General features: G+C 33.4%; 3 protein-coding genes across 7 annotated transcripts in view; 1 reads left to right on the plus strand and 2 right to left on the minus strand.

The window, feature by feature from the left end:
* Positions 1-15521, minus strand: part of Nmdar2 (glutamate ionotropic receptor NMDA type subunit 2) — a 199763-nt gene extending 184242 nt beyond the window's left edge. The window contains exon 1 of the mRNA XM_077415920.1: positions 15393-15521. The gene's annotated coding sequence lies outside the window, so the exon portion shown is untranslated. The remainder of the gene's footprint in view (positions 1-15392) is intronic.
* Positions 15522-15716: 195 nt separating this feature from the next.
* LOC143902416 (uncharacterized) overlaps positions 15717-25128 on the plus strand; it is an 18629-nt gene continuing 9217 nt past the window's right edge. Inside the window, exon 1 of the mRNA XM_077415295.1 lies at positions 15717-16540. Within this exon, the coding sequence (XP_077271421.1) occupies positions 16420-16540 (121 nt within the window). The 5' untranslated portion in view covers positions 15717-16419. The remainder of the gene's footprint in view (positions 16541-25128) is intronic.
* On the minus strand, positions 18629-22210 carry LOC143902401 (MAPK regulated corepressor interacting protein 2). Of its 5 annotated transcripts, none has more exons than XM_077415280.1 (4): positions 22075-22210; positions 20755-20864; positions 20542-20667; positions 18629-20121 (listed from the first exon to the last, which is right to left on the minus strand). In XM_077415280.1, exons 1-4 carry the CDS (start codon positions 22077-22079, stop codon positions 20045-20047), a joined length of 318 nt encoding a protein of 105 aa, XP_077271406.1. In that variant the 5' UTR covers positions 22080-22210; the 3' UTR covers positions 18629-20044. The 5 variants fall into 5 exon arrangements, with proteins under 5 accessions (XP_077271406.1, XP_077271404.1, XP_077271407.1 ...); XM_077415278.1 differs by having other exon boundaries at positions 20755-20867; XM_077415281.1 differs by lacking the exon at positions 22075-22210 and adding an exon at positions 21652-21879 and having other exon boundaries at positions 20755-20867.

The raw sequence follows: 25128 nt of genomic DNA on the forward strand, positions 1-25128 counted from the left end.
GATGATTATGCTTCTTCAGCCTCCTTCCTCACTCTTATGATCTGGCCCTCGCAAGCTTTCTTTTTTCAAAATAAAATCTACGTTAAAAAACAAAAGGGTTCGACATTTGAAGACCATCATCAAAGAAAATTTGCAGACGGATTTATGCGCGATACCGCGAAAAACGCGTATGAGGACTGCTTTCAGAAGTAAAAACGACGTTGGAAGTAATGTATCAGCCGAGAAAGAACATATTTTGAAGGAGATAAAGCTGAATAAGTTGTAAGTACCTCCGAAAATTATAAAGATAAAATCTGGAAACTTTTTGAACAAAAAAAAAACCTCGTATATAATACTTGATTTAATAATATGTTACCTTAATTAAAGTTTTGAAGATTACGTGAAAAGAGCTCTTGAGCTTAAAAGGAAATAAGCTTAAAATCGTCGGAAATGATTAATGAGAGGAATTATTGAAAGAACATTTCCTTCGACAGAAAATGATTATTGAAGGATATGAAATATACCCTTACTTGTTATCGACGCTTTCATTTAAAAAACTAAGCTTTATTTGAAATGAGATATAGAGAACACTTTTTTGGCTTTTTTAGCATTAGATTTGTTATTAAGTTCTTACGAGGTAAAATGTAACAGATAATCTTTTTTATTGTTCTCTTTTTCTGAGTTTTATAAATTATTTATAAATTATTTTTAATTAATTTGTATTAATGAAATAAAAATTCAATTCAATTCAGTATTTTATAATTTTTATATTATGTTAAAAATAAATAATTTATTTTAAAACTAAGATATAAAAAAATAAAGGTATTGATATTATTATGTAATTACAATTATCTTTATAATTATTAATGTTACACCATATGTAATTAATATGGATAAAAAAGTATTTATATGTTTAATTAAAAATATGACAAATTAAACTTCAAGTTTTTTTTTAAAACGTAATTTCATCATTAAAATATTTTATATTTATGTTTACATTTTGTAATATGAAAGAGAAATAGAATATATATATTGATTTCGTTCATTATATTACCTAAAATATTTTATTGTACGATACAATGCAAAACGTAAAAAAAGATATATTATCGCATTTCCATTCTTTCGCGTTTTGGACAATGTGGAAAAACGTCGTGACGTTTGTGCACGATTTTTCACGATGGCTCTACGAGTTTTACTGTAGAGAAAAAAAATTAATTATTGTCAGCTTTAGTGATGGCAGCATGCATTCTCAACATGTCGAAAGATGAGTCTACATACGCCAAGTATAAGCAAAGGTATACACCGGCTGTTGCCTGTTATTCCCATTAATCTCGATTAGTCGGTATAGATCAAGCATGCATTTCCTGTCGTGCACGAGAAAGAAGAAAAAAAAAGAGGGAAAAGTTAGGATTGCAGGGAGCGGAGGATGTACAGAACAAGCGGATATCCGACTCGCCATGGGGATCGCCTGCATGGGAAATCCAATTGTGGTCAGCGGAATCGGTCGGAAATGTATCGAATGTAGAATCGAAATATCGAACGCCAAGTATATCCCGGTTTCTCTTTTGTGATTACGTTCAGTTTTTGCTAGTCCACCTACTGTACTTCGAACGTCCATAAATGCGAGATCATCCTCACGTGTGTTTTTTGCAATTTTTTCTTGCATTGAATTATGACCAGCAATCTTCTTCGAAAATGAATGTATATGAAAGTAGGAAAAAATTGTTCGTTTATTCGGTAATCCTATAAAATTAACGTGTTGGATATTACGTTTCATAAGTAAATGCATCTTCTATTTTTATACTCGCTCGTATTATTTATCGTAGAGAAAACACAGAATAAAATTGAACAACGTTTTCCATCTCAATAAAAACCAAGAACTTTAAAATGTTATAGAAATGTGTAATACAAGATTCTTATCATATCCTGTATTAGTGCAATGCTATTAAAGTCTGATACTTAATATTAAAAGAAAATTATACAATAAGCAGTATGCGATGTTGCTGAACAATTCTATTGAGAAAATACAATTCCTTGCAATTGCAGTGTATTCTAAAGTGCCTTGTCAATTCTTTTTACTATGGCAATCAATCTTAAAAAAACTGGGTAGAAAATTTCGTGATCCATTAGGAGCCAAGAAGCTCGTGCAACTCAAAAGACTATTTTCTTCTCTATCTATCGCACTACTTCGCGTTCCACTTCACACTTTCAATTTCGACTCACGTCTGGTAGCAAGAATTTCTATCTTTTAAGAGTATTTCTGCGCTATTTTCCATTAACACCGCCATGATGATCATCGGTGACCGACATTCAGCTTTCCCTTTACGTCTTGTCGATCATCAGTGACCGTCATGAGGTGACAGTCAAATAAATATGTCAAATAAACATTTTTTACTACTATCAATTAAAAATGTGTTATTGTTCTTTTTAGTATAATTAAATATTTCAATTGGCGTGAATAAAAAGTCACGTAAAATACGCTTGGCGGTGAATGTGATTAAGTTGTATTTTCTGCTGCGTCTATATTATTATTTGCTTTATTCGCCTCGTCGTAAAGACACATACTTCAAGACTTGCGAGTCCGAGTTCACTCAATTTCATAACGTTGTGTCAATTAATACAATGAACAGTCGGCCTTTCTATGAGCTTTTCGAAAGTTTCGACAAACACTGATGATCCGAAAGACTTGATCTCCGCCGTCAGCGAGTTCCGGCAACTTTGTAACGTAACAGTAGCCGGAAACATTATGAATATCATAAATGTGATAAAATTATACATTAATGCACAGTGAATAAGTTAAAGGATGAAAGTTTACGAGTAACTGCGCGCGTACAGAAAAAAATTACGCAAATCTGTTATATTCTATAATTAACTTGTCAACTACTTTCGCTTTTTATGCCACGATAAATTAAACAGCTTACTATAAATGTATTGTAATGTACTAAATATTCCTCCCTGTGACATTTCTTTCATTCCATAATTCTCCAAATAATAATTTAAAGCAATTTTATTCACGAACTGAGACATATTTCATCATTTCTTTATTCCAAATTTTTCAAGATTAAATTATTCATACCATCATTATACTATAAGAGAATATGTAACCGTATAACGTACAAAACATATTTTGTAAAAGAAGTTTTTGTAAAAGAAGATTTTGTAAAAGAACTCTTTAATTTACATATTATAAAATATGTTTAGAGGAAGAGATAACTATGTTTTTTTCTTGTGCTAGCACATAAGGTGGCGAGACTTTCCTCGTACACGCATATTTTTTAAAATATATATATTTTTGATGTAAACATGGATAGTTCGCACACTATGGCGTCGCGCACTGACGCGGTGGAAAACCTTTGATGTAACAATGCCGAGAGATGATGTTATCTCGGGAATGCTGCAATTCTCTCGACTTCTAAGAATCACTGAACTTCCTCCCTGTAACATTGTAATTGTACTCCGTTGCGCAACAACAAGAATTCGCGGCAGTTAGATGCGACAGCAAAGTTGCGACAATCTGTTCCACGCGAATTATTTTGCACTGCTCGCAATGGCTTCTTTAAAGCTTCCGATTGTTCGACGCACACAATGTCCGTCTAACAAAGCGGCTTTGAATGGCATGGTCGATTCGATGTAACTACAAAACAATTATTTCCGTACGAATTCCTACCTGTTCACCTAATACTTTAATAAGCAAACAAACGTTGCATAAAAGTCTCTTTCGCGTTGGAAAATATACAATAATTCCGCGACGGTTTAACTACAATCGATTTGGAGCAATCTTTTTCCTTTTCCGAACCGTGAAGCAGAACCGTGGAATAAATCTCATTACAAGAACTCATCGCGAGCCATTAAAGACATTTTTGCGATTTCTGCGTTAGCTAATATTAATGTTCAATCTCGAGCGTTTCTCTTTTCTTTCTTCATTTCATCGCATATAGTATCCAACTCTCGGTATATTACAAAGAACTGTTTTTAATTAACAACCGTTCCAAGCATTCCCTTTGATCTCTAGTTCATCGGTACGATTTTAACGATAAAAGCTATTGTGATTGGTTAACTTAAGATAAATAAGTTGTATAAAACAAGATCTTTTTTTAAACCCTTTTTTAATTAAGAAATCTAATAATTTTCTTTGGCCTGCATACTTCGCTTCAATTTAACGCTAAAGTAATTAAATACAGTGTCGTAATGCGCTGTTTGTTATATATATTCACCAACAAATATTATAATTAATTTCTTGCGTTATAGTGCGGACATATTAATTACCATTGCGTAATAAAACTGCATTTACGCTAAAGAAAAATCTTCCTATTTAAATAGTCATAAAAATCTGATTATAAAAAATTTCATCTCTTTATCTTTATACCGCATTATTGTCTATTGCTTTAAATTTAAAAAATTTAAGAGCTATAAATCAAGATCTAGATTTAATTATTTTATTACGAACGTATTAATAAAACACGTCAGTTAGGTATAACATCAGGAGCACAAATTGGCGGCAAACGCGAGAATTTGTCGAAAGTCATCGCTTTATCCAAAAGTTTTCACGTCTTTACGACTTAAACTTTTTTTGTCATTGTTCGTTACACCCCACGCTTTCAGCTTTTAGACAGTTTTATAAGCGCTTCGGCCAGTTTGGTTCGAAAACGTTTAGTAAAAAAGTCTATCAAGACATTTGGTATATTCGTTATTTCAATTTATCGCAACTAACTTGCAAATAATTTTAATATTTACATTTACAACAGAAATGTAAAAATATAATTAATAATATTAAATAAAGACAGAGATATGTTACATATAATAAAAGTATAATAAAAATCAGTAATTTTTTATTATATTAATTTTTGTAATCAATAATGAGAAAACCAACTCTAATAAATTTATTTAAAAAATGTCAAACTTATTGTTTACAAAATAAAATATTGTTTCTAATTTACAAAAGTTAAAACTATTTTAAAACAATAGTATTTTTCTCTAAAAAAAAATGTCTAGTAATAATGAGAAAAACCATTCAAAGACAATATTTGTTTAAAAATATATGTATACACGGAAAGAATAACGGTTTTGCTGAAGTTTCTAAAAATTTAGCTAGATATATACAAATCTAAAAATAATTTTGTTGCACCATCAAAATAATTATGTAGAACACTCAAACTAATTACTAAAATGTCAAAATTTTTTACAGCATTATCATCATACTTCAGCAACCTACTTAATAATGCAACAAAATTATTTTCAGATTTGTATCTCTATAGCTAAATTTTAAAATACTTTAGCAAAACCATTCTTCCCGTGTATATATATATGTACTTTTGTCAGATAAATAAATGAAATGCGGATTGACAGCTGTTGAGTGAATACAGTCAATATCCCGATTGCTACTACATAAAAGCGTCAATGATTGGTAAACTAGTAGCTTTAAATTATACATTCGTGCGCACTGTCGCGCACAACACCGGGTAGCCGTTGTGCTGGCGACAGCAAATTCAACGTCACATGAAGCGAGTAATTTGATATTGTAACGCTGGATAATTATGCTACACGTATTTTACTCGCGGCGACGGTTGGAGATTTCCATACAAATTAGCGGACCCGCGGGCCACGTATCATAATCCGCAAATAATAAACGGCTGCATTTGTGGTAATTCATATGATCGCCGTACTTTGTTGTACTTTGCGTCCGTATTATATTTTTAACTTTGCACCTCCAAATCTATTTAATGTTTAATAAAATGATAGACTTTTAAAATTATTAAAGCTCTTCTCTCTTCATAGAACTATAACTATTTCCTTAGATTTCAAAAAAGATTAATTTTTATTACTTACTTTAGCGTATAAGTAATTCAATAATGATAGAACAGAATGCTGATAACGAAATTATTAGCCGAATTATGATTCATGAAATAATCGTTTGCCAAAATGTTTGTTACATTTTCTGTAAAATACTCTTTTCATATTTCGCGCGTGTCATTTTTGTACAATAAATTTTACAATCTACATGACATATTTCAAACCCAACTTGATTTAGTTTACGGTCATCTCGTACGTGATGTGCACATATTACGGCACAACGTCAACAAATTAATTTACTGCGACCGAGATAAGCTGTGAATGCGTCACGCATAGCATATAATCTCTATCACTAGCGTAACGGAAGATCTGTCTGCATGTATATGCCGGAACCACTTGCGCGTATACGTGATCAACTTCGGATGTAGCGTTTATTATAATTAAGAACCACGAATATACTCGCTGCAATGCTTGCATCATGTGTGTCGTGGAATTAATTTGTTCATACGCGAGTTAATGATGTGTGTATAATAACATTCTCTGTGTAATAGTTACTCAAAATAGATGTATATACGTAATTCCCCGAGCATTGGTGCGCTACCTCGCAATTATGGATCCATTGACGAGTGCATTTTATTTTCAAATAGCTAGATGTTTCAAATCAATTCAAGCTTTGTTATTGATATACTTTTGTTGTCATGCACAATATCAAATATATATTAGCAATCATCATATCCACAATTTATTAAATAAATTATCATTACACTAGACATACGTTAATTGCCCGTAATAATCAATTATAATCATTTATAATAAGGTATTAAATTACGTAATCAATAATGATTAACCTCTAAACTAAATAAAAGTACAAATAATTTATTGGGTTCAGAATAAAGCAACGACAGTATTTTATGTACGTGTTAATTTTGCTAATCAAAATTTACGAAATTGTTTTTTATGTCTATATGGATTACCTTTATACATGTAAAAATATAAAATTATACCATTACACACGGTAACATAAAATTATATATATATAATTTAAAGAGATATTATTTTAGTCTAAATATTTTAAAATAAAATTAAAGTAAAATAATATAAATAAATTATTTATAAAATATTTATATGTTATTGTGTAATTCATCTCTCATATTTTAATAATGTACTGTTCAAATGTTAAAATTAACTTTCGACGTTTGATTTCATTTTATTCTGAACTTCGCACGTGTCCGAGAATAAAATTCTATAAAACAACTGTTTTCATTGATAATCAATCCTCTATTGTTCGGTATTTAAATTAAACAGAATTAACATTTATTTACTTTGTTTAATATATCCGAAACACACACATACTATCAATTTCCTTTTTGCATATATATTTCAAGTATAAAAATAAGCAGAATATATATATATACAAGAATATAATATTTTAAATTTATTTATTTTATTTAATTATGTGTGTGTCTCTTTGTAATTAAATGTGATAATTATTGTTCCTATATAATTAACTTATTTGTATCATATTAAACATTAAATCATAAATTAAAAAAGATATCCCCTTAATTGCTTTTGAGTTATGTTTTAGATTCCATAAGAAACATTATTCTCAGGTGTAACTCAGAAACGAGTAATGTATTGAGAAGGCGTATCGAGCGTTATAAATTCGACTGCCTTGGCGTTTATCGTGGGTGAAAATTTATTGAAGAATATTTTGTGGAGCTAAAAATAAATCGGCGAGTTACATCCCGGATTTACGGTGCGGAATATTTCGCCGCGGGCGATTATAAAAATATGTAATTTTATTCAATAGCTTCAATTTCTATCAAAACTCTCTTTGCAATGTACAGATTTGCAGTTAAAATTTACGCATCACTGATGAAAGTTTTATCATGAAACACAATATTAGTTGTTTAATTTACAAAGTATCATCTATCGACGTTCTCTCAGATGTTCAATGTGTTTAAATGCAACTATGCCCGTATGTATAGGTGCAAACACACAGCGGAATTAGCTACAAAAGAGTACGCAAATTGATGGCAAATGGTCAGGCGAACAGCTTGGTTACATGCGCAGATTCAAACAACCCAATTAACTTCAAATCGTGATAAAAAGAAGGCGCAACGTACTTTACGATCAACGTGACACTATCCTGAAAGACTAAATTTACTTTCCGCGCTAATTTATTGTAATTCGCTTAGCTTTCATTGACACTTCCTCGTGACCCGATTTTACTGCAAGATTTTTCGTTGCATGCCGTTTAAAATGTATTCCTTCAGAATAATTAACAGCAAAAAGTAATAAATGGATGTATTATATCTATTTAACATATATATAATAACACTTTATATAACATTATATGTAAAAAAAATGTATATATATTTTTTATAGCCTTCTTAAAACCTTTTCTTTAATGTAATTCCTCGATAGCCTTACATTATAGAGATAATTGTTATCAAACAAAATTGAAATTCTTTAATAAAAAAAATCTAATCCTTAAAAATAATCTCTCTATATATATAATGTTGCGTTCTCAACTGAGAGAAAGCCAGCAAGACATCATCATACTTCCTTCCTACAGTGATTTCCAACTGAGAGCATCGTCCAATTTCGTGTGCAAAAGTTCCTCGAACAAAGGCAAACGTGTTGCGGCCCATTTTGCGTTATCGATCCGCCAAGTTCCCAAGCGCATGATATAACATTTCCATCACGGTCCAACAATGTTCTCCACACACATTTGTAAACGTTATCGTCAAGTAGTTCTCACCGCCAGCACAAAACTCCACAACATGCGTATACGTATGTTATACATATCGTTGTAAAAGTCAAATAACGCGAAACACAAGAATTACCGCGAGTGTAAATCAGTTCGATTGTGATATTCAACCATAGTATTGTAACACGTCGGAGTGACACAATGTCAACCTGTAAAGTTACACACATTACCGATGTCAAGAACATGCGTGTAATCGCGCGTGTGTCAACGACCGATCGCAAATTTAGACGAGAATGTAAATCGAATGTATAGATATATTCATTGCCTCGTGATTACACGGCGGATATCTGTGGTGCGGTATAACAACTACTACAGAGAAATTGTTATAATAAATGTTATGTCAAATTATTATATATTTTGTTGTTTAGATATTATACGTAATATGTGAATATTATTATATGAGCAAACAAAATTGTTAGTTTGTGCTAATAGAGGTATTGAATCAAAGGGAAGGTATAAGGCGAGGTAAAGTAATAATATACGGAAAGAACGGTTTTGCTGGAAGTATCTAAAAATTGAGCTAGATATAGAAAGATAATTATCGGTCCATCTAAGTAATTATATTAGACGTTCAAGCTGGTTGCTAGAATATCAAAACTTTTTGCAACATTATCATCATGCTTAAAAGTCCTACATAATAATTTTGGAGAGATGATCCAACATAATTATTTTCAGATCTGTATACAGCTTAATTTCTATATACTTTAGCAAAACCATTCTTTCCGTGTAGATATAAAAAGATAATAAATGTGATAAATAATATAAATAATATCATCAAATAAAGCCTTTTGGGGGGATCAGAATTACTACTTTTTATAATATTTTATATTAATGTTATTTCGATTGTCTAAAAAATTTAAAACGCAGATATTTCTTAAAAATATATGTATATATTTACATTGAAATGAAAATAAGAAATATCATAAAAACTCAAGAAAAAATCTTTTATGTCTTTAAACATGATAGATTTGCTTTTATCGCGAGCCACAGAATAACGTTAGTCATTCTTTCACAAGATATAAATTTATGAGTATGACGTAACATTTTCGATACTATAAAATCGAATATCTTCACAAAATTTAGAAAGTGATTTGAAAAAAGTATCGATCAAATGGAGAGTGCCTGGATTGTTTATTGCAAACACTTTCGATATGCACCGAGCAATCCCCAGAGATAAGTTTCTTCTAACTTCTGTTACACAGATCCTGCCGGCTTAAACGTGCGGAACGGTAAGATCCATTAGAGATAAATTGAACAGGCGAGTTTATGTCTTGCACGGCATCTCAAACCTTATCTTTAAAGAACAGAGTTTCTCATAGATTTCAAGAGAGCTTATACACACATGCACAAGTTTTGTATGAGAAACTGATCGACGTATAAAACATTGATTTAAAAATCATATAGCGCAAAATGAATAGTAAAAATCGTTTGAAAATGTTTGTACTTTTTTATACCAAATTATATCATTTATATTCAATCCTGGAAAATTAATATAGACAATAAAGACTTGTTTTATATATATATATATATATATATTTATTTATATATATATATATAGTAAAATAATTTACGGCATTATAAGATTTTTAAGCTCTTTTTCGGTCAGGCGCATTATCTTCGTCAAATATTCGTGTATTATAATTATTGATTAAAAATACAAAACCATATTTTGATTGATTTAATATTATATAAGCTATTTTACTTATTTTTGATCTCATCAAAATTTAATTTTCCACCTACCAAATTGTTAACCAAAATTTTATAATGCATTGTATGAAGGTTTTAGACGCGATATAAATTGAAAGTACCTAGAAAATTTAAATTCCGAAAGTGCTAAAATATTAACGAACTCAATAAAATTTAAGACAAAAACCGTTTGATTGAAATTATTATATGCTACATAAAACTAAAGTTTAGTTCATAACATTGTTATATATTTAAAAAACTAAGAAATTCTAAAAAAGTTTTAAATACTTCTACTAGCAAACTTTCTTCTTGCATGCAAAGTACGTTCTCGATATATTTAAATCTAGGAATGCAAGATGAAGGATACTTCCTAAGTACGAATCTTTACACATTTATTTCATCATTTTATCATTTTGTTTTTGCACTTAGTTTACCGCACTATTTATATTTCACGATGTATCAATTCGAACAACGATAAAATTACGAGAAATTTTCGATTAATCTTCTCTATATATCGACTTCTCTGATACAGCGCGGTAGCCAAACTTCGAACAAAAGCCCATTGTAACTTTCTGGCGCAATAGTGTCGTATATGCAGCACTAGATCAAAGAGCACTCTCTAATTAATATGCATTCGATCTACAACCAGCCTCATCGGTACGTTTTTCACGCGGATATTTCATCGCGCGCAGTGCAATTATCTTTGAGGAAACATTTTTTTTCCAAGCAATCAAACGCGAATTGTCGTCTCACTGACGCAATTTCGAACTATCGAACACAAGGATGAAATCTTGTTATCCTCGAGAATCATCATGGGGATCATCCATTATTCATGTTGAGCGACCACGAGAAATCCTCAATATCATTGACGACGTTGACCGGCAACATTCTTTCTCTATAATATTTCTCGATAATTTAGACAAATGCCACATATAGCTGATATTTTTTTAAACCTTTTTTAAACCTTTTCTTATACTAGAATAACACAAGGATCGAGAATCGACAGATGACAAAATGTTAAGATTAACCTTAAGGTAAAGAATGATGAGATGTGACCGTAATTTCCTATATATAAAATCTCGTTATACGAGGCATAAAACGATCGAACACGGAGGAAAATAAAGTGTAACAATGCGTTGGCGAGACGTCGTCATATCTAATGTCTCGTTTGCCTTTAACAAGCAGTCGATAAAATCTACGATTTCGCTGAAGATCATACGAATATTATGGCAATATTGTGAACCATTTCACAGTTGCGATTAACGACAAGACTTAGAGAGAAGCAACAAGGAGAATTCGATAATAGATGTATTTATTATATATGTAATATATTTCATGTTAAAAATTGGAATAATTTCTCTTTTCATTAATTTCCACCATTGATGCACAATCCATCTAATATCTTTCTCTTTTAGTTAATTACTGCTGGAAAACAGTTTAATATAACTTTACATTTTTATTTAATTCTTACTATTTTTTACAACACCGATTTTTGCAATATAACTGCATTATATATATATATATATATATGTGTGTGTGTGTGTGTGTGTGTGTGTGTGTGTGTGTGTGTGTGTGTGTGTACATTTCTTTTCGTATAAGTAGCAAGATATATTTCCGATAAAAAAAAAAACGAGAGTTTTTCGTTTATTTCTTGACTACACTACGATATAGGTAGCCCGCAGCTTTTTCGCCGTAAACGTACATACATCTAATGGTTTTATCGCGAACCAACGAAGAGAATATTCGCCCAGGCGAATGCCCTTAAGTTAACGCGAAAGTTTTACGAGTTTCAGATTATCACGGCTTAAGCTTCCTTCGTATAGTGTCGTATAGGTTTTTATTGCACCGTATCCTTACATAAAAATAATGTTAGAAAAAAAGAAGTGATGACATTTACAAAATAAATCGAGAACATTAAAAATATATATTTGTACCTTATGTATTAGTTTTTTATGATAAATAATTTGCTTTGCATAATTGCAACAACAATAATGGATACAGTACGATAGATTAAATGTTTTTTATTCTTTTTCAAATATAATAACATTAAACAATGCATAATAATTGAAATTAAAAAAAGAGATTATTTAATTTTAACACTTTTTATAAAGCTATCTTTTAAATTTTAATCCATCTCATTAATATACATTATTTTAAAAGTTAATTATAATTTAATGGCCTAATATTCAGATAAAACTTTCATAGTTTTCAAATTGTAAATATAAATGAGAAAACTATTAATTTATGCAATTGAAAAATAATATAAGATATTTATACATTTCAAGCATTCAACTGCAGATAATTTTGCAACGTCAAGATCTGTATTTTATTTATTATAAAAAAAAGATAAGTAGTTATTATATATATATATATATATATATATATACGTCTAAGAAATCTGGAATACAGCTTCTGTGTAACAGAGAAATAACGGAGCCGGAAAATAATTTCTTTTCAGGAAAAAGTATCTTTTCGCAGAAAAGAATATTTTTTATATTAAAAAATATTGCAAAAAAGTCGAGTAAAACAATATTAATTTCAAACATAACTCAAAGTGAGATACTTTTGCAAATTTTATGACATAAAATCTAATTTTGTGTAGTAGATAAGAAAAAAATAAATTCCATCTTAATTAAAAATTCAAATAAAAGATGCAAAAGAAAAGTTACAAGAAACTCAATATTTGCACACATTCTGTGCATTTATATTCTATATTATTCAAAATTCTCTATTATTCACCTAAAAATTATTGCTACTTCTCGCCAAAGTTTAACAGAACTTTTAAAGAAGCGAAAAAAAATAATATAAAAATCAAATGTAAAAAATATCTTTCGGAAACGATTTCTAAGGTGCAATTTCTATGAGGTGAAAGAAAAATATTTCTCCCTTGCAAGGAAGCAAATAAGAAAAAATACGGTCAAGCACACGGTGGTACGGTTATTTCCTCGGCACGGTGTGAAATTCGATCAAATCGATATAATCTCCGATTGCAATTCGGTAGAACGGTCTTATATACACATTGCATTCGCACACGCTGCGTATCCGTCCCCAAGGTTTCCATTTCACGCTCCCGCGTCGAGCTTACGTTGGACAAACCCGCGAGGAGGAAACGTCGCGATCGACAAAGTGCAATTGCACAATACCCTGGCGACGCCAATAAGAAATTTAGCCATGCAACGTCGTTTCGACTAACATCCCCTGAGACATTAGACAGACGATCGAACATATACATATATACATACGAACATTATACATGTATCATAGAAAAATTCTCTCCTTCCTGCTCGTCGCATATCGTAGAGCATTTTTATTACGGATATAGGAATGCTACTTACCGTCAGCATTGCTTGATTGATCATTTTTATCACGTCTCTGCCATCTTATTTTTGTATTAAATCAATGTTTTCATTTTTCTTTGTATACATTTTCATGCCAACACGTTATCAATACTACATTAAATACTTATATGTTGAGAGGTTTTATTAAATTATATAAAAAATGTATAAAGTAAGTAAAAATAAAATTAAGATGTGTAATCAAAACCTAATAAAAAAATCCGATATAATTTATTAAATATTAATCAGATATTTTTTTTTTTTTATCGATCGATGGAAAATTTCTTAACCGGAATCGAATCTTCTGTAATCAATCAACTGTTTTATACTTGAATTATCAATTCCAGAATTTTAAATTTAGGTTAGGAATAAAATCATCTAAGTGTATTATTTGTAGCCAATATTGATTCGCGATTGACCGATGGCATTGTGTTTGACGACATATAAGAAATGAACGCACGTAACGGTAACGAACGGTGACAGAAATGTTAATTTATAAATCAGCATCAGGCAGATTCATAAATCAGCAGACAAAATAAAAAAAACTTCGGTCAGTCGACATAACGTCCAAAGTTTAGTATATCACAATTGACAAAGAATGACGTAAAATGGTGAAATATTCTTCATGCATATTTTTCCCCAATATGTATGTATATTTTTTTGAAATTATGCCTTTATCCGAGCCTTTACCTTTATGTAAATTAAAAATGATTCAATATTCTACTTAAATTACTTTTAATATACTATAATGAAACATATTTCAATAATAAATAATTTAATGCAATTGTTTAACTCTGATATAGTATTTTGTAAACGAATTTATCACCAATATTACTCTACAATAATATTTGTTGAATTTCTCATCGTACTATATATGTATGAATATTGATTTACTTCAAGTTTTACAATTAGTCCATATCCATTTCGAGAGAAAGGAGAAAAGGCAATAGAGATTTATGAAATCTTATGTTTATCTATATAAGTTTCTTATTCTTTTAATATATTTCTTATTTTTTTTTTAAATATCGTGATAATTATAAGCATAACTCATTTAGATATTAAAAAATAATAAATAATAATTCATTTTCCGCTACATTTATATTATTGAATATAATAAATTAAAAATTTTTCATAAAAATTGTCAGAAAAAACGATTTAACACTCTTAATTCTCCGCGGCTCTTCTAATAATATTTTATATATCTTCATGTGTTAGATATATATATTTGAAGAGTATACATATGGCAGAAAATTATGCGAGATAAAATCCATCGTATAAAAATTATGAGAATAAATAGTTTAACATTCACAAATCACACGAATCAATGCGCAGCAGTGGGGAACACGTATTATAATATTATAAATAACATACATTCTAATCAAAAACATACGAATGTATCAATATTGAAACAATTAATATCAAATTAATGAAGATATTAATTTCCCTAAATAATTAATATCTTTATTAATTAGATATTAAATGTTAAAACAAATATTTAATAAAATCACTGATGCAGAAAATAATCGCGATCACTGCTAGTTATCATTTCATTGCTATCGTTAATTTCCATTAACTCACTATACGTATAATCACTTTGTGGAAAATCTAAAATTAACATACAATCGCGAAGTTTGTTTTAAAATAGTACTTTTTGTGTAAATTCGCATTCTTTTTAATCTTTTTATTCATATGCCGCGAATCTAACAATGGATTTCATTAAGTGCGCGTCCAAAAACAATGATATCGCGGTGACGAATCTTAGGTTAGACAGATCTCAAGGTAATAAAATCCACCATTGAACAATAACGCAATAAACAGTCATTACTCACCGCTCCGCCGCGTCGCCGTCGCCGTCGCCCGACGCCTCTCAGATCTGCTCCAGCTCCTCCTCTCAGCTTCCAGCTCCGTCTCTCGTTGCTTCCTGGTGGCACACTCACTCGCAATTGTCACTCGCGAAAATGTCATTAACGCGATATCGACAACGCGACGCGACGCGACGCGACGCGACGTTACGATCGTACGTTCGCGGATGGTCAATAATGTCTCTCGTCTCTCGTCTCCGGCCACTAACTTCACTCACGCCGTATCGCGCTAAGTTTCCGGCACTATATTTGCAAACGTATGTTTGTCGTCGTCGCTAATGGAACGTCACAGCACGGAACGGATCTACTCCAAATCGAGAGACGAGAAGCGTGCTGGCATTCGATTAGCAAGCTAAGAAGCTATTCGTAGTTGATTCTGGATATGCGCCTCGCCTCGCCTCGCCTGCTAGCCTCTCGCATCTCGATATTTGATCGTCGCGTGATTCCGCGTTTGTACCACTGAATATTTCATCGGGATCAATCGCGCGATCCTCCCCGGATCCTCCCCGCACAATATACAAAATATGAATGTTTTCGACGCGGAAAGCGGCAGCGACGATCCTGTCGTTTTGGTCATTCCGTTACGCGACGTAATGTTCGTCCTCGACTTTAACATTCTCGTGTATCTACTCACGTACCGCACGAGATTGTAATCGCCGTGTAAAACGCGCGAGAGTGGCTGCTTCTGTAGTTAGCCGCGCGATTTACGTGCTTTCTCCGCCATTTCAAATTCGACCGTTGACCTCGCGAAACGTCGCGGGCGCCGCGGGCGGCGAGCGGCGAGCACGTCGTCGAGCCTCTGAAGTTAGCCGCGCGATTCACAAGCTTAATAATTCCTCCGCCATTTCAAATTCGACCGTTGATCTCGCGAAACGTCGCGAGCGTCGAGCGAGTCGTCGAGCTTCCTTCTCGTCTCGCATCCTTCGTATTTTATTCGCGTTATTCGTCCGCCGCGTCGCGGTATAACAATAAGTGCTCGTCGCGAGAGTAAGAAATGCCGCGTATATTCGCGAGTGAAAGTGAATACCAAGGTGAATACGCTACGAGAGAGAAAGAAAGAGCGACAACGCTAACTGAACGGCGGAGATGGAGAGGCGGAGGGCGGCGATTATGGGGTGAGTAACGGATATTTATTGAAATAATCGGGACAAAAATATGTATAATCGAAAGAGAGAGAGAGAGATCGCGTTCTGAAAGACCACGCGATATATGGAACGGTCCGCGCCACTACTTGCCTCGCTTGAGTCTCGCCGGACGAATGATAACGCGCACAGTGATAGCGCAATGACAGAACGGAGCCGCGGGCTTCTCGGTAACACGAATGATCGGAACGGAGTAGGAGCAGGCCAGAGCAGGCTGACTACGCACTACACACGTCGAACACGCATCGTCTACTCACTCTACCCCCACTCTATCCCCCCCCCCACCCACCCTATATCAGGTTGCCGCGGCGCCCGGCGCGCCCGGCACATTCCAGAGGACAATACGACGATGTGCGTACTGCGTGACGGTTCACGACGTTTGCGGCGCGCTATACCTATACCTGCCTCGATCGAATCTCGTCGGGTGATCGATAGTACGCGGGAACTTTGTGTACTTACACAACGTATGAATACAACAGCCGCGCTATATCGCGCTCGACGCTGCTGCTACCAAAATAAACGGTCAACGGAGCAGCATTTGCCTTTCGTATGTATTGGCGTAACGGCCAGTTTATCGCCATGAAGTATACTTGGTTGCGTTCGCGAAATATTTAACGTCTTATAAAGTGAATTGTGTTATAATAATCCGCTCCTTGCGCGTTCGCATTTTATCGATAAACGCGATCGATATATAACATTCGCTTGATCGTACTTAATGTTTTCGCGAGTGAAAGTGAACGCGCTACGAGAAAAAAAGAGCAACGGTATATATTTACAATTTGTATATATATATATATATATATATATATATATATATATATATATTTGTGAGTTGACTCATTCTTTTTATTTTACGCCAAATTCTTACGCAAATTGAGTGGTTTTAACGAATTGAGAATTTTTCTCGCGTGTTTCCTGAAATCGGGAAAGTGAAATTAAGTCGTTCACGAAATACTTAACGTTTTACAAAACGAATTATGTTATAATCTGCCCCTTGCGTTTCGCATTTCATCGATAAACGCGCTCGATATATTGTCATCGATACGTTATTCGTATTTATGCGAGTTGACCAACTCTTTTTATTTTTCGCCAAATTCTTACCCGCCGGTTTGAACGATTTTAACGAATCGAGAATTTTTCTCGTGTTTTCTTAATAAATCAGAGAAATTAAATTAAATAGCCGCAAAAGAGATGTGACGATTCTCTTTTTTTTCTATCCTTTATTGTCTTCGTGTATTACTCATTAATATTGCATAATTTTATTCTCCGATAATATAAAATATATAATAAAAATTTTTAAAGAATATATAAGAATATATGTAAACTTTATTCTTCAAATTCTTCAAAGAAATTAAACATTTGATTCAATTCGTTCAAGTGCAATGTCATTTTTTAGACAATGAATTTGACTCGCGTCGCATCGAATAATGGATATAGTTTCCGGGGATATTTTCGAATGTATCGTTATTAATTCTTCTAAGTAGAGTAATTAGCAATTATTCAAAATTTTCATTTAAAATGGGATTATTTGGTATACAGCATAGATCATCTATCTCCTTCTATTAATTGACGAATATAATTGTCCAACGAAAAATTTAACAAAAATTTCATTGTACTTATATATACATATAATATACGCGAAATTTAGAAACTTATTTCTGAAAAATCTGGAATTTGCTAGTGTCTCTTTGGTACGATGGCTATCGGCGGTTCTGTTATACCTCACATTCCATTCGTGAAATGTCACGCGAATAGCTTCTGCGTCAGTAGCCTAATGCACTCGAAGAATTCATCGTTCCTCAGGAATTTCGTCCCATCGTTGTACGAGCTTGACCTAGTGCGCTGGATATCAATCAACCATAAATCTCACTCTCATGTTCTGCATTATACTAAAAAATTACATTAACACGTTAAAATTTTAGTATACAAATTTACAATTTACATTTTAACAAATATATGTAGATAGCAAATTATTTCTTCAACGATAGAGAATTGCTATAAAATAGGATGGGGATGAACGGGAACATAATGAAGTCGGTTAAAAAGAAAATGTTCAACGTGTATAGAAAGACGTTGCTCATTATTGTTTTGTCGTTAGAAACATTATCGGATTAAACTTACAAGTAATAACTATACACGCATAGATGTACATACATATAGGTATAATAATAAGAGTATACATGTGTTGTATATTTAAAATTGCAATAACCATTACGCTATTTCACATTGCGATTAATTTCAAGTGCAATGTCTGTCTCTCGTACTGTTAATGAAATTTCCTTCGCCAAGTGGAAAACGTTTTTATTTATAATTTACGTATTAGCTAAAGTGCAGTCATTTTATGGGCGTAAAAGTGAAAAATCTTCTTGGAAATGCGAAATGCGACGTGTGAAAAAGTACATTTACGTGTATATATCCTAAAGTACGATTCCTAAAATTCGTCTATGAAATTTTTATCAAACAAGCTTGAGCACTCCGTAAATGCTTTGTGCACTGTTGAGCGGCAAACTTACTTCACCCAACATTGCAAGGAGATTAAAAAAAACATAATTATCTTCAGTTTCTCTTTAAATAACGTGGAAATATAGTATCATTGGCCAGTATTCGTAGTCAGATCTTACATATATATATAGATGTAAGCTCTGACTATGAATACCAGTCAGTCTTATAAATTTATATTATATATAAATTTTATATATAATTCTACATATAAAATTTATATAAATTACATCATGTTTAATTGTATATATAAAGAGTCACATTATGTATCTATATATCGTGTTATTTACTGACTAATAAATAAATAGTTTGACGTAATAATAAAGGTTTCCCTCCAAAGACAATAATACAAACAAGTTTTTCTATTTCTGACTGTTTAACGTATATCTTTAAAAAAGTAAAGGAAGTTTAATGTATCCCATTAAAACACAATCGGTATAAAAGGAATGTACAGTGATGCCTATATCTCTGTCGTCATATCTTTATCTTCGCTATTAGCATTAAATGTTTAGCACATTTCTTTCATTTATCCCATTACAATCTCCTTCTTTCTACTCTTTTCTTTATTAAAAGATTGAGAAAATATTATTCACAAACAAATACGTACGTCATATATCTAAAACGGAATTTGGGATTTAATTCTTGTGTTGGCGCTCATTATTTTCCTCTTATCGCGTAAAAACGTTAGCAATAAGACCTATATATTGAAGAAATCGATCAATTGCAATAAGAAATTCTTGAGAAGATTGCCATTTTGAAGAACTCTCTACTTCGGTTGTTCGAGCGACTTAACGTTTAAGTCTTACTGTTTATGTCTTTCTATGTGCTTCCGTATTCGAATCCCAACTCTAAAATGTTGTTGCTTTTAGATGTATAACGAATGTCGAAAGATTGGATGTGTTGACTTGCAATTTATCTTTTTTGTTTCTTGTGTCTGTTTGAAAATGTCCGATTATAGTCAACATGTTGGGCCTGGCACTAGGAATTTGCATTCCTAGTAATACTTTGCACAACACGCTGTCCCCACCATGCCTCCAAGTTAAATGGCTCAAAATCTGTAAAAAAAAAAAGTGAGACGCAATATATCCTATACACATCCTTCATTCACAATATATATTTAAAGAAAATAATAAAGGAAAATAAAAATTATCGAAGAAAAGGAATCGTTACAATAAAACAAAATATCTCTAAAGAATGGGAGTTATAATAATCTCTGCTGTCACACTGTACATGCACATATAATTTTCTTGGGGTGCGTTCCGTTTCACGCGTGATGTGCATAATCCATCACTTATCCTTGTTTAACATTCAGTGAACAAGGATAAGTAATGCATTATGCGCATCATGGGTGAAACGGAATGCACCCTTAGTAAATTAAAATCAAGAGACAAAGAAACAAAAGAAATAAAAGAAAATAAATCCTTGAAATTTTTTTATATCTACTACTGTTTCCATAAAGTACAAAATGTTTTTACCTTTCAACTGTGGGTTTGGCTCGCGTTCTTGGTAATACGTAACTGACGCTCCGTGTCTATAATTGGAGGAGTTACCGTGTGGTTGATTGTGGCACATATCTAACTCTTTAGATACAGAATTCCACGCTGAAAAAAATATGAAACAAGTATAAAGAATAAACCATCCCTCGGAAACATATATTTTAATCATTTGAATTAAACGTGTATACTTACAATCATAGATATACTTGATCAGGTCAAAGTGTTGCGCCAGTGTCTCTGGCTGATGTCTGGAAGGTATCGACGAGGGCCTCTTCCCATTCATCGTAGTCATCTGCGATCTACTGCTACGAATAACGTAGTTAAGATAAGCAACCGTTCCAAATATATAATTCAGTTCTCATATCTACGATATGACAACAAATAAAATTGATCCCAATATAACCTAGCCTAGGTTTCCTTCTTAGATTTTTAGATTTTCTAAATTTAATTTTTAAAATGTCACTAAATTATTAAAACGTCAACCGTGACCCTGACATTAGTCATCCGTCTAAAAATAATTAATCCGCCCATAATTAACCGGAATTACGGGTTATCGCGTAACGTAGGGTCCGTGCCAAGTAAGTACACAGATGCAACATTTTACCGAGGCATTTTGAAACGATTTCCAGTCCACGCGTGTTATACGGATTTACAACGATCGGGACTCTGGGTTCGTAATTATCATGCACGTGACACGATAACTCGCGATAACGTCGCTAAACCTCGACGTAAACGTGAAATCACGCGACGACAATGCAGCTCCTTCGTGACAAGTGCTGCAACACGCGTATCAGAATCCATACGTACACAAAGGCACGTGTGTGTGTGTGTGTGTGTGTGTGTGTGTATACACATTCAGCCATCTTCGAAGCGTCATACGAGCAAGTGTCTTGACGGTGCACACATGTGATTCATCAACAATTAAGCGTGACTCGATTTTCACACGCGACAATCATCTATACATGTGTACATACGTATGTATGCATACATACATGAAAAAAGCCATGCGCGCTATTTAGATATATACATAGTGTATAGACACACATCACACATATACACAGAGACAATAGTATAATTAAAACGTTATACATTCGAGCGTGCCCCGTCGAAGACGGTAAGAGACGAGTATCCTGTGCGAGTATCTTTCAAACGAGAAAATCCCTCTAGCGATGCCTTTTTAATTCCCCGAGTCCGCGAATTAAATGCCCGAGGCACGAGTCAACGTTCTGGGGGTGAGGAGAACGTCAGCATCACAGCATCAGCGCGGGAAAGATGGCGGTTGATAAACGCGAATCCGCTTCCCCGTTCCCGCCCGCGAACGTCGCACGACGCACCGTCGTTCGATCGCTCTCGTTTCCGCGGAGCAGCGTCCCGTTCGGCTTTCGGCTTTCGCACGACCGTCAACGAGCGACGAGCGCCGAATAAAAGAGATTCGCAGGAAACAGGAAAGCGCGGGGAGACGCAAAGCGAGCACGCGGTGGCCCGCTTCGCGAAACGCGGATGGGTAGATACCTCATTTTTCCCAGTTCCGTGTCCCTCCCAGTCTCTCGACGACGATGCGGCTCGATCTGTCGACGCGACGGTTGTCGGTGGCCGGGACACGCAGCCTGGACGTGGCTGCGCCGGGACGCGAACGGCGGACGAGGCTCCAGTGCCGCTAACAATTTGAGCAAACTGTGCAGCTGTGTCAGGCGCACAGCTGTGCCGGAGCTTACCCTACGGTGGCTGTCAACAATTGCCACGAGTGACGAGCCACGAGCCACGGCACGACCTTCCGACGGTTCCGACGACGCGGAACAGAAACCGACCAGAAACTCGCGAGAGCTGACGGCGCCAGAGCCAGAGATTGGAGATTCGGTGAAATCGAAAGCGTTGAAAGCGAACAGGACTGAACAGGACCATCGCCAGATGGTGCTCGGGTATCGAATAGCGTTGCACAGCCGGTATTATGTCTACTCGGCATCGCTCGGTCAGTTATCGTTAATCGATAGACGTAGTTGTAGCTTTATCTCGTCGCGGTGTTTTGCCGTATTGCTCTCTGAAGAAAAGAGTCTATCAGAATAAGAAGAGAAGAAGTCGCGGTGTTTCGGGACACAACAGAAGACTGTGGATATATAGCGTGTAAGTAAGCGTGTTACCCGTTGGAAATATTCGTGGACATGGCTACGTAGTTCAATATCCACGGTTTGTGCATGTAGAGGATGCGCCAATGGACGTGTTTTATTTAAATCCGGGTATGTCCACTCTCAGACTTCTCTCTCTGGTATATAATTCCTCGAAATAGTTATTGTCGCATTATCACTATAGATGGATCTGCAATTAACAATCGCTGTCGTAAACGAGATAAATCTTATTTTTGCGTAATCTTTTAATTTTGCAATTTATATCAGTTAAACTATTTTCAAATACTTACTACGTTATTTTATTTCGTGTTATAACGATAGATAAATTTTGCTCTTATAAAAAAGGATTTAAAAAATCTTTTAACCGTATGAATATATTTAATTGTATTAATCATAATCAGAAAGAGGAAATATTTTAAGTGTCTCTCCCTCGTCAATTAAATTTTTTTGAATTCCGCATTTTGTTTAAAATTCTAACAATTCCTCAAGATTTCTAAATCAAACCCGATTGTGAAATATAAAATAACTTCCAATTTTTATATAATATAAAAAATTATTCTCTATTTTTTACATTTATCAAAAATTTTTCTCGAACATATATACGTATAAGGAACTCAAGAAATTAATCAAAGAATTGAAATTCTGTCATTTTTGTTGAGACTTTAAAAACAAGAATTTCAAAAATATAAGCTTTCACAGAAGTCTCAATTCAATCTTTCAACATGTAAGCGAAAAATTGTATATATATATACTCTATATACATAAATAGAACACTCAAACATTTATGAAATTATTATTTTTTTTTATGTTGTGTATCCACGATGATTCTGATGGAAAGCCCATCAGAATAATCTAAGAAGAGATTGATTGCACGAAGAAAAATGCAATTATTTCTGTTTCTCTTCGACATCGCTACAGTAGATTTAATCATCGTTTAAAGACACATTCGTAACACAATAGAATTGGAAAAGTCGATATGCCCACTCCTTTCCTTATAAAACTTATTGTTTGAAAACTTATTGTATTATATCTGCGGGTTCTCCAGGTTCTCCTGTTCTCTTCTTTATTATCGAAATGTGAAAGTATCGAACATAGTTATCTGTAGAATATATATATATATATATATATATATATATATATATATATATATATATATAAAGCAATATCATGCACTTGTATCGACGCAACACAAAAGCCATGCCACACAAACCATTGATTGTTTATTTTGAACAAGAGCGTTTATTTATTTTTTTTGCAGAATTATTTTCTCTATTTTTGCAACGTTTAATTTTTTGCAACATTGTCAAAATGGCATTAATCCGTAAAAATTAAAAGACAGTATTGTTTCAACATTTTGTTTTTTTTTGTTAAGAGAGTTCTTGTCTTTAATTTAAAAATTTAAACTTGACTTTTTGAAAATGATAATAAAATAGAGAATCTTGGAGATTGTGTTTTCTTTTGCATTGCAATGCACATTTAGTTGTCTAATTACGTTTGTCAGCGTTTCTTCGAAATAAGACGCGATATTTCAGGATTAAAAAAATAGCGTTAATTAAGAAAGGACGGTCACTCTTTGAAAGTGCTTCTCAACTAGGTCATTATACTTAGGAATGCGTCACAAATGCATCTGGTAATTAAACGTAACCCAGTTAATAAGTGAGCGACAATTCCAGATCCTGACAATGAGTAGAGCGATAAAGACGTATCAGTTACAATGAGCTTTATAATCTCGATTAAATGCCATGAATATAAATATTATTATCAAAAATACTTGCATTTAGTCGACATTAATATGATAAATCTTCTTTATTATTTCCAATCTTTGTCATTTTCTTACGCTATGTTTTACGAGATTTTGCTGTTCCAACGAAAGCGTCAACGAATTTAAAATATCGACACTTAATGCAAGTTTCTTAATTCTCGTAGTTATGACTCTTTTGTTGACGATTTTTTAAAAGACCTCTTGTAATTGAAAAAGCAGATATTATATAACCGAGACAAAATGATTAATTAAACGTCTTTGCAAGGAACATTGGCGATAAATCGCGTCGCAAATTGTCATGCGTGAAGCCGTAGGTCATACTCGACGGAAAGAAGCTACGTGCAATACATACGTTCATGAAATCGGACAAATGCGTATGCGATGTGGCAACAGGCGAGTATACGCATCGATTTCCGATATGCACCGTATACGCGCTCTTCGTCTCTATAGAGCCGACGCCACGATCCTTCGTCCTTGCCTTCCTTTCTGGTCGTGTTAACCATGCGATCAACATGGCGAAGGGCGTATACGATGTTCCGGAATTTTTCTCCGCTTTATCGGAAGTGAACGCTATACGAGCTGCATTGATCAATATTGACTGCGCGAAAGAATTCGGTATATCAGCGGATGTGATACGCGGTGTACATACATACATACTCATACATGTATATGGGATAACAT

The sequence above is a fragment of the Temnothorax americanus genome, unplaced genomic scaffold, assembly GCF_048541705.1.
Source record: "Temnothorax americanus isolate GAGA-0224 unplaced genomic scaffold, ASM4854170v1 Scaffold4, whole genome shotgun sequence".
NCBI lineage: Eukaryota > Metazoa > Arthropoda > Insecta > Hymenoptera > Formicidae > Temnothorax > Temnothorax americanus.